The sequence below is a fragment of the Acomys minous genome (genome assembly GCF_964271855.1).
Source record: "Acomys minous genome assembly, chromosome: 11".
In the NCBI taxonomy this organism is placed as follows: domain Eukaryota; kingdom Metazoa; phylum Chordata; class Mammalia; order Rodentia; family Muridae; genus Acomys; species Acomys minous.
In genome coordinates, this window is record NC_140492.1 from 91,656,080 (window position 1) to 91,670,036 (window position 13,957).

Sequence of the window (13,957 nt, forward strand, 5' to 3'; positions counted from 1 at the left end):
CTGAGAGGCAGAATACTAGCCAAGTCTTAGGGGTTCAACAAAACATCCTGATCACGTAATAAAACATTGTTTGCCCTACTTCGACTCCACTCCTCAGTCCCACTCACTGGAATGCGCACAGCCTCCGTCAGTCACAGCCACCCTCCCAGCGCCCAAAAACTAGCAGAGCTTGCCTGCTGCGTGGACTAAGCAACTGTCAACTTTCTCGAGCATCCCCAGCTTAAGAAATAGCCAATCAATGCGGTGTCCTATCATCCCTGCCCCCAGGCCATCCCTTGGAGCATCTGTGACTTTCCAAACGGTGCCTTCAACATCTGGAATTTATTTTTACTGTTTTCACTCCCTAACTGACAAACTATTAACATAAACTGAGTGATCTAAGGAAGACAAACTGGCCACCTGCACTGCGGCACTGAGGATTGGCCGGAAAACACGGACTTCTCTCCACTCCTGCGAGCACACAGGAGTCTTCCTCCAGCAGCAGGGCTTGCAATTCATTGGAACTGGCATGCATCCCCTTAAGCTCTGGGGTAGGGAGCACTGTTTTGTCATCACGTTGTTTTCCTCACCAAAAAGAACAGCACACACAGCTCCTATTAAGATCCGAACTGTTAAGCTGTGCAGGCATGAAAACAGAGACTGCGTTTCTTTTTCTTATTTGGTAAATATTTAGCTTTTGCAGTGTCGGTGGCTAATCACAGCTGTTTCCCTTTAGTTACAAATGGATTCAATCAGGTAAAATTTCAAAGGCAACACGCAAACCACCAGTCACTCCATTATGCGGCACAATGGCAGTGGCAGGGCGTGTGGAGTGTATGAATTAAGTATGCAATGTATTCGTCAAATCAGACAAAGACGCTAATGGGTCTCTGATTAGTGCTCTAACTCTATTACGCTGATGTTTCCACCACACCCTGACTCATCGACAGTGCTGGGAAGTCTAACACACAATCTGTCATGCCGTCACTCGGGCTGAAGATGGAACACTGATTTTTTTTTTTTTTTTTGGCTAGAATTTCTCTCTTGAAAACTTGAAATCCAAAAAGAGCTGTGATGTTGGAGTACTCTTTAAGTTTAATAATTTCTAACTCTTTGTATCAAAACCGAACAGATCCCAGTATATTGAGGCTTACAAACAATCTTGCTTCCAAAGGGACTTGACAGAGAGAGTACTGATGACCAGCTCACCATAAGCAAACAGCTGATATCATTTTATTGAGTATTAAAAGTTACAGAGTTTGTGAGAACATATAAATATATTTCTATTACAATAAATTGATCCTCTGAATTAACAGCTAACAAAACATTTATTTATTCACAAAACTCAAAGCTGTGTGCTTTGTGTACGGGTGATCAACTTTGATTCATAATTTACATTTCTAGAGATGACAGTCACAATCAGGTATACAGCCACTTAGCTAGGTCTAAGTTCTGTCTGTTAAATATGTTCTCGGGCTCACTGCCTGTAATCTCAGTACTCAGGACACTGAGGCAGGGTCACTAGTGTGAAGCCCGCCTGGGCTACATAGAATCTGTCTTGAATATGGACAGACAGACAGACAGACAGACACACACACACACACACACACACACACACACACACATGAGCCTGGAGAGTACAATCAATCACCCTGTACTCCTTGATGAACAGAATGAAGGCAACTTGCCCAACCAACTTGCCTCGACAGGTGCCCAGCTCTAACCCCTAAAGACCTATTTTGGAAAGTCACAGTAAGGTGATAATTATCAACAATCAAAAATTAACGACTTTGGGCACTTTTGTCTTAGGTTTTTGAGGTTTGGGCACATCCAGAACTTCTTCATAGTCTGCGCTCATTCCCTTTGCCCAGCGACCAACTGTGATGACTCGATCTGCAGAGGGATTAAAAAAAAAAATCACGATATAAAAACAGCGATAATCAAATGCTTCCACTTGGAGTGGTATCGGTTTAGCAAGGAACTAGTTTTGACAGGAATAATCACAAGGAGAGGAAGCCTCCATCACTGCAGGAAAGTGAGCAACTCTGTCATTGATTAGAACCCTTGATTTCTGAGTACCACGGGCAATTTCTCGTCCCAATTAGGGAAATGCAGCCGCTACTTTGCAATGCACAAACTGATGAGAAAGCTCCTTCGTTCTTTCCCAGAGTTCATCACTGAAGAGTCAATGAATTCCAAGAGCCGTAAACAGCAAGGCTTGGGAGGCATCAGTTTAACATGCACAGATCCCACCTGCGAAATTATTCAACATCTGCTTGTCAGTTTTGTCGCTTGGGAAGCGGCAATCCTCCCGGGGGGAGGGGGAACTCCAACCCCACTTCATCATTTCAATCTCACTGCCTACACCACAGAGAGATGGTCTCCTTCTGGCCATGGCTGTCAATCAGGGCTCCTGATTTTCACATCTGAGCATCAGGGCAAGAACGCAAGAACGAGAGGACTCAGCAGTGACCAGAACTACATGGGATAAGAAGAAATGTGCTTTTTCTCTAAGAAGCACTACTGGGGTGGCCTACTGCCTCTCCTTACTTTTATTTTGGCATGTATATATGTGAGTTGATGTGTGGGAATACACAGGCACAAGTGTGCGCATGCGTGTGGAAGCCAGAATACAACTGAGTGTCATTTCACAAGCACCATCTATCTTGTTTTTGAGACAGGGTCTCTCTGGCCTGGAGCTCAACAAGCTGGCTAGGCTAAGTGCCTGGCAAGCCCTGGGGACCCGCCTCTCCCCATGCCCCAGTGCCCAGATCACAAGCACGCAGCACCACACCCAGCTTTTTAGTCAGGTCCCCATCCCAATTAGGGAACCACCTTAGCCACATCCCCAAACCTGGGTCTCTTTCTTTAGTTCAGGACAAACTAGGGAATAAAGATCTCTCCTTCCTTAGAAGTGTGCTACAAGGAACAGTGGACACTTAGGAAGCTTCTAACGGCCAAGGCTCATATTTCACTAGGGAAAAAAAAAGTACTAGCAGATGCTGTGTTGATGACACATTTTTAATAAGTTTAACAGCTTTGACAACTATTTTGGAGCACACAGAGCAACGTGCAAGAGGACACTTGGGCATATGAATGCTGAAGATTAATTTTGTCATCTTAGGAATCAATATGTTTTTGCTAAGTGACAAAGTAAGTCCTGGTGTACTTAACTCCATTTCTGAGCAAATAGGAAGCTTGTGGGAGATGCTTTTCAGAACAGGGTCCTGCAGCTTACCAGCTTGCTTGGCCCAGTACAGACCTGATGTTCAGGGACTTGGGACTGTGCTGGCTGATCACACATGTGATAAGGCCTCTGTCGCAGCACCATGGCAGCTGTCTGAAGGCAGCAGTGCCTCTACCAGTTATTACTAATGGAACCAGGGGAGCACAGAGAGGAACACCCCTTACAGACGGAGGCCTAGGAACTCACCTGAATTCTGATTTTCAGGGCAATCTTTCTTAAAATGGTCCACAGAGCCACAGAGCTTACAGCCACCACCTAGGAAAAAGAGAGTCACTGAGTACTATATCATCCTGATGCGGGGCTTGTAACATCGGAGAGCAATTTCACGTTCTGTCTGATCCCCGATACTTGTAAAGGCAGCTGGAGTCAGGAGGCAGGGTGGGTGCCATCACTCCTTTTAGCCACCCATTGGCCACTCCCACATTTTGAAACGCTAAGTGGTACCCAGCCACTCCTTCTTGTACTGGACCTTCCAGAGAGCAGCAGAGAAGAGAAACATGACCGAAGGCACCTGACCAACACCTCTGGGATGAAGTCTAGGAGGATGACTCTTGGAGAGGCAGTCAAGGCACGGAGCCTTCACCTGGAAACAAAACTTGTGTGCAGACACATTTTTGCGCCCTCAAAAGGATGACTACAGTTTCTATCAGTTTCTAAGCAAGCGAGTAGCGCCCCCAAAAGGCTAGTGAGCGCCACTGCTCTACCTGCTGATCAGGTGTGGCAGTGACTCACTCAGGCAGGTCTGTTCCAGTGCCTTCTATGTGCTGGTCCTTCTAACTGGAGAAAACACTCCCATCTGCCTTATTTAAGCAACACTGCAGGATGGTGCAGTTACCGCATGTGGTTTCGCCAACTTGTGTTTCACACCATAACCAAGTTTTCTCATAATCGTATGTGGGTGAAGTGACTTATCTGAAGATGTCCCCATAGGATGCAAACCTGTCTCACGTGTATAGGATGTGCCCCTCTTGCTTTGCAACAACAACAACAACAACAACAACAACAATAACAACAACTACAACAAAAATGGTCCATCTGGCTAACCATGCAAGGTCATTCTCCGTGCACAAGTCAACTTTCCAGGCCGAGACCCTTCTTCATGGCATGGTGAAGCCAGAAGAGGTTCCTGACTAATGCACCTACTTTAAAAATGATGAAGGCCACAACTGAGCAAAACCTAAGACACCACTGATTCCAAGACGTCATTACTTCACGAGACAAAAAAGATGCCAATCATGTAGGACCCCCCAATGGTGCAATACATTTTGATTTCAGACATAAAACTGTGAAAAGTGTCTCTTGGAATCAATAAAATCAAATTTCCTCATCTCCATTTTGCAGGCAACAAACTGACACAAGGCCAGTCATCTGGCAAAGACCTACAGCTGATCCTTGGGGTGGGGGAACTCAAGATACAGCAGGGACATGTCCAGGACCCAAGGGCACCAGCCACCTTCTTACAACCCCGTCCTGCAGGTCTCAGACACAACAGTCTCTACTGCAGGCTCTTAAGACACTAGCTGAGCCAAAGACAAGAAAGTTACAGAAAGCCCCAGGTCACGAGCATGGAGAAATTCCAGAAACAAATTACCACAAGAGAAGGGACAGTACACACCTCTCTCTGGTGGAATGGCGTGCTAGGACACTGATGCATTCATTGCATGGCTTTTTAAATCTTTTACTAATTTGGGATATAATCTTTCTGCTTCTGTTGAGCTTACCCAGCCACAGATGTTTAATATTTTCTCACAAATAATGCTAAAGCAAGGAGTTTGAGAAGCATGCTTTAGCTTTCCCTGATTTATTGATAAATCACACTACAGAGTACAAATAGCCCAGCCCAGCACAGTACTTGGTAAAGACACTCAAATCAGATTTAAAAAGTCAGATCTTAATTCTGAGCAACGGTGCACAGGCCTGAGCCCTTGGTCAGGTGAGGGTTAACAGCACTCACCATCAGCATAGACGCCTTTGGTGTTATCAGGGCAGGACCTGGACAGGTGTCCCATCTCTCCACAGACAAAGCATTTTGCAAACGGAAATTCACCTGTAAGAATCAGTGTTCTCATTAACTTATTGTGTATATGACAAGTCGTGTAATTCGAGTCACATGAAAATACTGTAAACTGAAAAGACATCTTTTTACCGAGGTGGCTATTTAGTGCTCACCCTCCCACAGCACCAAACAAGGACATGAAAGAGAACATACCAAGGGCGGGGTCTACGCTGGCTCTGCACTTGGTGATCTCATGCTCTGTGGACCCACAGCGGTAACAGATGCCAGTGCCCATATCCTGACTTTCTAGCACAGCTGGGCAGTCAGCAACCCCATGACCAGGCTGTCTGCAATGGAAACATACCTGAAAAACAAAATATGAGCTTCCATGGTAAAACTACTCTCTTGCCTTCACCAGTATTTCATCAAAACTTTCTTTATTTTGCATTTTAAAGTTTAAAAAAAGCATCAGTGCTGTATCTGTACAAGAAAGTACATTCCACATCACCAAACAGTCAGGTACCATTTCTGTCCCAGGGACTTACGTGCTTCTCAGAATTAATTCTATTAATCCATGAATTAATCCATGAACCAGACACAAGGTTAAAAGTGGCTTTGTAGGAGGCAATTGCTCAAATGAATCAAACAACTATGGATCATACACTTTTTTACTAAAGACTCCTGCACCAGAAAACAAAGGGCGTGTTTGAGGGAGCGGGCTTTGTACAAGTCAGACGATGGCTAATCAATACCTGTATTTTTAAACTTCACATAGTTGACTAAAGCTGGGCTCAGTGTTGCCACTATGATTCAGATCATAAGACATGAGGTTTCCGGGTAGGTCAAGCAGGCGGCTGTGTTTGGATGGCTGAGTGGAGGCTGCTAGAAGCCAAGCTTCATCTGTGCTGGGAGGTACCCAAGTATCATTAGGGCGTGGGTATTTTAAAATTATGGCATCTGAGACCCAAAACATTAAGGACAGCACCAAGGAGCACCAGCCTGCCAAGCAGGGGCCGGCCCACAGCCACTAATAAGAACAAGAAGGTGAGGAAATCACTAGACTAGCTGCCTGTTCACATAAACACAACAGTGGGACAAATGGCATGGAAGAAAAATCCTGTCAGAAAGAAAAGGTCAAGCCACTGGCCAAACCCTATGATAGAGAGTCTCCCCCAAATGAGGGCTCTGACACAACCTCAACAGGCTTCTGTAAGCCAAGTGCTTCAAAACCTGAGGCCACACACACACACAACCCAGCATCCTTATCCTTGGTACCTTGGTACCTCCTGATTGTGCGATACCAGAGTATGGGGCATGGAGAGGGGTGGGGTTCCTGAAGTTTCTGAGTGCCAGGAAATGATGGCCCAGGTTTTGTACTGCAGGAGTACGGGGCTAGTTGGACAGGAAGTGTAAGTGATGTCACAGCCTACAGAAGCTGCGGAAGGTGTGGTGGGCTGCACTCCTGGTTCAACAACAGTTCACAGCAATGTATCTCATCTGGCTGCTGTACAGACTTGCTGTCTCTAATAAAGTGATCAGCTGACGCAAAACTGAAGACTACGTAACAGCTGGTTGACACTGGCTCCAAACAGTAGCACGTGGTGGGTCCGAACTATCATCCAAACCAGAAGTTATAAATGGTGGAAATATTCAGATGTTAAAAGAGCGATTCAGTAAACTATGGGAGGAGGAAACCCATCTCACTTTGATTCCAGGACAAGCCAGCAACACAGCGAAGGGTGTAGGAAGAAAATGTGTATTCACTCCGGTTACACTGAGAGATTTCATTGACTACAAAACATCACCCAGACTACATGACTTCTGAAAATAGGTCTCTTCTGAGACCTGTGGACTACTGAAGAAATCTAAGCCATTTCAACACTTAGAGGCCGGTGTGGTGGCACATGCCTGCAGTTCCGACACATGGGAGAGAGGCATGGGCAAGCGGCCGTCCTAAGTCTGAGGCCAGCCTGAGCTACATAGTTAGTTCCAGGTTAGCCAGGGCTACCTAACAAGACTCCATCTGAGCACAAACAAAACAACCCAACAAAAAAACTAATGACTCAGATGGGCGTGGTGGTGCACGCCTTAAATTCCAGAACTCGGGAGGCAGAGGCAGGTGGATCTTCCTTGAGTTCAAGGCCAGTCAGGTCTACAAAGTGAGTCTAGGACAGTGAAACCCTGTTTCCAAACAACAAAACAAACAAACAAATAAAAAACAACTCAGAAAACAAACAAAAAACCTAATGACTCTAGCAATCCATCTCATATTTAAGTGGGAAATGGCACAGGCGGTAGGATAGCACTTCAACTACAGAAAGAGTAAGACAGGACTTATCAGAAGCTAATAAAACCACCAGCTCTGATTTTTATTGTGATTTATAAAACAACTTAAATAGGAACTCTTTTCTTACATGGAAAAGACTTTAAAAGTTTAAGCATCATACTAAATAATATTGGAATTTCTGTCCAAATAGGGGGTGTGCATACAAAATACTCTAATTGGTATTATGATAAGCAATATCGATATTCAAAAAATTGCAAGCACCCATGCACAATGGAATTAGGTCTGGAGATGCGACCCTGATCTAAGAGCCCTGCTGATTTACCAGAGGATCCGGGTTTGATTCCTAGCACCCACAAGAGGGGGCAGGGACTTCTAATTGTCTGTAACTTCAGTCCTAGGGGAATACTATCATTTGTATAGTGTTCTTACGACAACTAACCAGTATACTAAGTACGTGTCCATACATATATGTGTATACACACAGACACACACACAGACACACACACACAGACACTCACACAGACACAGACACACACACACACACACACACACACACACACACACACACACACGCGCGCACACATGCTAAGCAAGCACAAGCCTTAAGGAGATGCACCAGGACAGCAGTAACTGGGCTGTTAAGGTACATATTGTATGAGCAGATGACTGACAGCCTTTAGTTACACAAGGAAGTAAGCAGCACAGCCACAGCCTCACCATTGCATTCTTCTTTGCCGCTTGCCTCTTTAACCGCCTTCCTTCCCGTCGCCTGTCTTTCCTTAAGGCCACTTCAACTTCCTCCCTCACTTCCTGGCTGTCCGTTGCTATCAGCTCTCCACTGTGAAGCATTTTTGAGTTCTGTTTCAGGTATTCCATGAATCCGTTCACATCTTCATTCAAGTACTCTTTTTTCTTTTTGTTCTTTTTGTGCTTTGCCTGAGGGGTGTCATTTTTAAGGGGCAGCCCGCTGACCTGACGTTGTTTATACTTTGGAAAGTTTTGGCCTGCTCTGTCTGCAGGCCCCTTCTTCATGTCCTCCCATGATGTTGCAGACAGGGGTCTCTTACTATTGGAGGTGGTTACCCGAGCCCACCTGGTCATGGTTTCATTAGAGGCGCTTCAACCGATCTGTAAGTTAAGCACATGCAGTAATCAGTCAATTAATTAAAAACTGAAGATGACAGACAGGCCATTGTTATCAAACATACTCAATATTTTAAACTTTAAACCACTAAAAAATTTTTCCGGTAAGTATCTGCATTGACACATGGTGTGCTGCAAAGACATTTCTCTAAAATAGTTTTGGCATTGATCGGAGAAGTTCCACTCCAGTTGAAGACAAAGACATATATATTTGCTTAGAACTAGAAAGCAATTGCCAACAAATGAATTGCACATTAGAAATCACATATAAATACGTTGAGTGGTCCTTGAAAATCCTGCAGTTTCCCTGGCCATTTCTTTTCCTACCTTTAAACTTCAGTCTAGGTTCTCCCAAACTGCTTGCTTAATTTGCCATTTCAGTAAGACAACTTGCAAAGCACACTAGTAAGCACACAGAACGCTTGTCCTTTTAAGTTTGTCTTTAGTTCTCCCCGGGAGATGTATAAATAAAGGCAATATAAAAAGTCAAGCATGGGAGAATGGGGAAACAGAAGGATCCAGAGGGTCCTAGAAACCTACAAGAAGAACATCATGATGGGCAGATCTGGGCCCAGGGGTCCTGCTCAAACTATGGCACCAGCCAAGAACAATATGTGCAGTAAACTTCGAACCCCTACCCAGATCTAGTCAATGGACAGGACATTTTCCACAGTTGAGTGGAGAGTGGGGACTGACTTTCACACGAACTCTGGTGCCCCATATTTGACCACGTCCCCTGGATGGGGAGGCCTGGTGGCACTTAGAGGAAGGATAGCAAGGTACCAAGAAGAGACTTGCTACCCTATGAGCATATACAGGGGGAGGAGGTCCTCCTCAGTCACAGTCATAGGGGAGAGGAGTAAGGGGAAAATGGGAGGGAGGGAGGAATGGAAGGATACAAGGGATGGGATAACAAATGAGATGTAATATGAATAAATTAATAAAAGAAATTTTTAAAAAAGTGTTTGCAGTCATGTGATAGTCTCTTATTAATGAGGGTGACTGCCATTTGTAGTCCAATGATTATAAATCATTTTCCATTATTCCATTTCAATGATTTAAATTGTAAAGTAAACTTCATACCAAGAAGCCTTGTTTGTATACCCTTAATGTGTTCAAATTCTCATAAATGGACGTTTTATTTAGAGTATAGATGTGCACATACTTTTAAGGGAGTTTGTTTTAAGATGAATTATTGGGTCCAACATATAATTGACTATTTTACTTCGCACACAACCTAGCAATTCCGACGGCGGCTTATTTTTCCTCTTCTATGAATGAGCACATCAGACACAATCAAAGAATGATCTGAACTACTGAGTTACCACTTTCAGGGCAGCCTTGGCGCCAGCAGTCTGCAGCATGCCTTCCCGGCCGGTGAGTGCCGCTGCACACCGCTTTAGGACACATTGGTCTCCCGGGACTGTCACCAAGAGGGCGGATCCTCCTTCCGCACACCCGGGATGTGTAGCTCGGGGTGTCAGGAGGGTGACATGGATAGGCTGGGCAGACCAGATGCTCCCGCACGAGAGGCAGCGACGTCCCTGCGCTCCCAGCAGCGTCCCGTGGGCACCTTCAGCCTGCGAGGCCGGCTCCCAACAGCCGGGCCGGACGATCGGACTGGCTCCAGCCTCTGTCCTCGTGACCCCCGTCACGACTCCGGTTCCAGCCAGCCCGAGGTGGCACAGTAGCCCCTACATCCCAACCCGTGTCGCCCACCTAGCTCCTTACCCCGTGTGAATCCTCCAGAGCAGTTGAGACAGCAAGCCAGAGAAGCCCGACCCCGGACGAGGGCGTGGCCACGAAGACCGGAAGTACACCTTTCCTCTGCGCGTCACTTCCTCCGGACCCAGCTAAGGTGCAATGAGGCGTGTGTAAGAGGTGGCCGATGCTAGTTTGTGGGTCATATAGTGTTAACAGGTCGCTGCACTAGACTTCCGAGACTCGAAGATTTGTGCTGTCGTGGAATGCGCAGTTTAGAGGGAGACAGGCGAGGACTGCTGGGAGCAAGGGCTTCCTTAAAGTGTCCTGTGGGAGCGGGCCAAGGGCATTTTAAGCAGAGGCTCGGCAAAGGTGTCAGCGCGGTAGGAGTGTCACTCGCATACAAGTCTGCAAAGGTCTTTGGAGCGCCTGTTGGTTCTGAGCGGTCTAATTAAACATTAACATTTTGTGGCTAGACATCAAGAACATTCTTGTCCTCGGTCCTATTAGTTCCTCTTCGCCTCCACCCCGCCCCTCCCCCGGAAGCCACCCCCCTCCCCCCCGATTGTGCTCGGTGAGAAATGGCATTGCTATATACATTTAGTTCTCCATCCTCACGCTCTTCGTCCACTCTGCTCTCCTTCCCTTTAGTTTCCAACTGCCTCTTCCCTTGGCTCAGCTTTCACTGTTGGCCCAAGTTACTGCGGCTCATCTGGGCAGACGTCCGCCCCCCCACCTCACCCCCCCCACCTCACCCCCCCCCGACCCCCCACGCCTAAATTATTTTCCACAAGTGAAGTTTTGAAAACGTAAGTCGGTCTGTCAGATCAAGTCGGTGACTTTCTGCTCAAAACCCTTCCGTCTTTTCTCACGGTTGGGATGATATTCTAATTGTTGAGCGTGTGTTAAGTCCCTGCCGGCTTCCCTAGTCTGAACTCTGTACAGTCTCTGTCCTTTTTGAACTCTGTACAAAGGGGCCTTCGCGTTTTCTTAAGTGGTCGCTGTACTTATTTAGCACCAGGATTTACATAAGTTGTTCTGTTGGCATGATACTCCGGGTTTCTTCAGTCTGTTTGGACACATAAGAGTTTATTCTTATCCAAGCCTCCCAAACATCCTCTCGCGCTAGGCAGTGACAGGCCATGCTTTCTGGTGACACTTTGCAACCCACAGTGGATTGTATAATACATTTTATTGTACCCAGTTAACCTCTCCCATAATTGATTCTCGCTCCTTACTCTGTTCGCTGGATGAAGAACTGAAATGGGCCTGTTTTCCTTAAAAGGAAAATCAATATCGGAAAGGTATTGTGCTTTGGTATGGTAAATACCACACCAGAAAGTTTAAAAATACAAACACAATCCTCTAGCTGTTGGGAAATGAGCTGCTTCAAAGGTGTGTGATCATGCTCCTCGCTCGAAGTTTGTGACCTCAGCCAGCAGCTGGCTCAAACCTGCTGACATTTCCACTCAGTGTGAGGATTTATTTTCTGTGGGTGCCTGGCCTTGAACACAATGTGTACCACTAGGTGGCGCATTCAACGAAAACCTGTATTTTTGTGCTGAATTCCCATGAAGATCTGATTCCTCCAGCCTGTTTTGAGGAGGATTCATAGTTGAGAGAGCAGGTCGTAGACTGAGCCCTTTGGGGTGCAAGAAGAAGTGTTAGTATTCCTACTAGTTATAAGTACTGTTTTCTGGGGGTGGGGCAGCTGTTGCTTTCTGCATGTAACAAGGAAATAAATGCAGAGAGCTAGAGTTACTTACTCAAGGTCACACAGACAGTAAAAAACAGAATGAAGTTTGGATCCAAGAGCTCAGTCTGTAATTGTGTACTGTTTTGAAACTCTACAGAGCATTGTCTACTTGAACTCACTTTAAATATGCTCTACTGAGTGCCAAGGTAAGACCCGGGGGATGTTTACTTACAACTCAAGAGATTATCTTTTTATTCCATTCCCTTTTACTTATTGATGTATTATAACTATTCATTTCATGACAAAATGTAAGGTAGAAAAATGTTAGATGAGGAGACAAGAGTTTTGTTATCAGAGGATATGCTTCATTTTTTAAAATATTGTAAAGCATCTGTATTTGTCAGTGTTCTCTAGAGGAACAGAACTGGTGGAATGAATTTCACTGTGGCATTTCCATACATATGGGTATGCTTAGCATACATATTGTCAGTTAAATACTATTTTTAAACACCATACTATAAGGAAATAAGAGCATACACGCAGTGGTATAATACTTCCTTTAAATGCAGTAGCATGGAGTCCTATCACAAGAAGGAGAACACAGTACTTAATTATCCTATGGATGGGGGAAGAACTTCCAGGTACAATTAAAGGCCAGCCATTTGCTGGAGGCTAGGATCTCCTTAGTGTAAGGTGGGATGGTTCCAGGAACCCCCAGGTGCTTGTTGAACGGGTTCTATCAGGGCCTGTAATATTCCCTGAGGGATAGGTGGCACTCCTTACAAGATCTGGGGTTCCCCAGATCAGGTGAAGAGAGAACCCCCCCTGAAAAAGGGAGTCTGTCATAATAGGACAAGCTCAGTTGGCTATCTGGGTATGCTAGACTTTGACCTCTGCAGCAGCACCCCACAGACAGCAAAACAGCACACACAAACATAACGTTAGGGCTGGAGAGGTGGCTCAGGTACTGTCCACATAATCCAAAGGACATAATGATCGCCAAGACCCATGTTGAAGGCCAAGTGTGCTGGTGGGTTGTTATAATCCCAGTGCCGAGGAGGCAGAGACAGGCAGATTTCTGGAGTTTGCTGGACAACTAGTTTTTCTCAGCTAGTGAGCTCCAGGTTCAGTGAGAGAATCTGTCTCAAGGTAGTAAGTAAAGAGTGTTATGCCCAAATTTTGAGAGACTCCCCAAACAGACCACCCAAGAGCCAAGTACAAATGCAATCTTGAGGGAGTCTTTATTGCAGGTTCGAGCCCGGGCCATACCTCCTATGCACTGACTCAGCAGATGCAGGGAAGTGGCCCCGAGTATCAATTGAGAAGGGTTTTTATAGGTTTTAGACAAAGAAAGGGGTTTTACATTATATGATTGGATGGCATTTGGGCAGAAAAGCTACAAGCAGGGAGTTACAAGCCTTGGTGTTTCATGGTTGGATAATAGGTGTAGGGGCAAGTTGACCTACAGAAAAGATTGGTTGAAGCAGTCATTGGGGCTTTAGGAACTTTGGCCTGGTTTCTCCTAATCAGTTATTGCTATGTGCCCGACCACCTGCTGGTCAGCTTGACCAGTGGAGAGTATATTTGGACTTTCTCAAGGTGGGCTGATTGTGTTCCTAGAGAGTATTTTTCTGTTTAGACTACTTTGTGGTTTTCCCAGGTTTAGTACAAAATGGAGTTTCTTTTTCAAAATGGAGTTTGTCTGGTCCTTGCAAAGAGCAACTGATGGGGACACCTGATGTGAGTCTGTGGCAATATATATTTTAGCCCTCATTTAAAGTTCTACTGCATGCCTATTCTGGGCATGCCTATTCTGGGTGAACCTCTATTCACCTCTAATACAGAAGGAATAGGCAGACTTAAAGATCCTGTTGAGTCCAGCTTGGTAAACGAGCTTAAGATGATTAT

The 13,957-nt window shown here is 45.5% G+C and overlaps 1 protein-coding gene and 1 long non-coding RNA gene across 3 annotated transcripts in view; one reads left to right on the plus strand and one right to left on the minus strand.

Moving 5' to 3' along the window:
* Window positions 1–1,184: 1,184 nt before the first annotated feature.
* Window positions 1,185–10,474, minus strand: ZCCHC9 (zinc finger CCHC-type containing 9). Of its 2 annotated transcripts, none has more exons than XM_084801639.1 (6): window positions 10,384–10,474; window positions 8,227–8,637; window positions 5,436–5,586; window positions 5,181–5,273; window positions 3,413–3,481; window positions 1,185–1,872 (listed from the first exon to the last, which is right to left on the minus strand). In XM_084801639.1, the coding sequence occupies exons 2-6, from the start codon at window positions 8,608–8,610 to the stop codon at window positions 1,754–1,756; spliced, it is 816 nt and encodes a 271-aa protein (XP_084657765.1). In that variant the 5' UTR covers window positions 8,611–8,637; window positions 10,384–10,474; the 3' UTR covers window positions 1,185–1,753. The 2 variants fall into 2 exon arrangements, with proteins under 2 accessions (XP_084657765.1, XP_084657766.1); XM_084801640.1 differs by lacking the exon at window positions 10,384–10,474 and adding an exon at window positions 9,978–10,360.
* Window positions 10,475–10,484: 10 nt separating this feature from the next.
* LOC311608947 overlaps window positions 10,485–13,957 on the plus strand; it is a 30,969-nt gene continuing 27,496 nt past the window's right edge. The window contains exon 1 of the long non-coding RNA XR_014783196.1: window positions 10,485–10,533. This is a non-coding gene — a long non-coding RNA (uncharacterized lncRNA). The remainder of the gene's footprint in view (window positions 10,534–13,957) is intronic.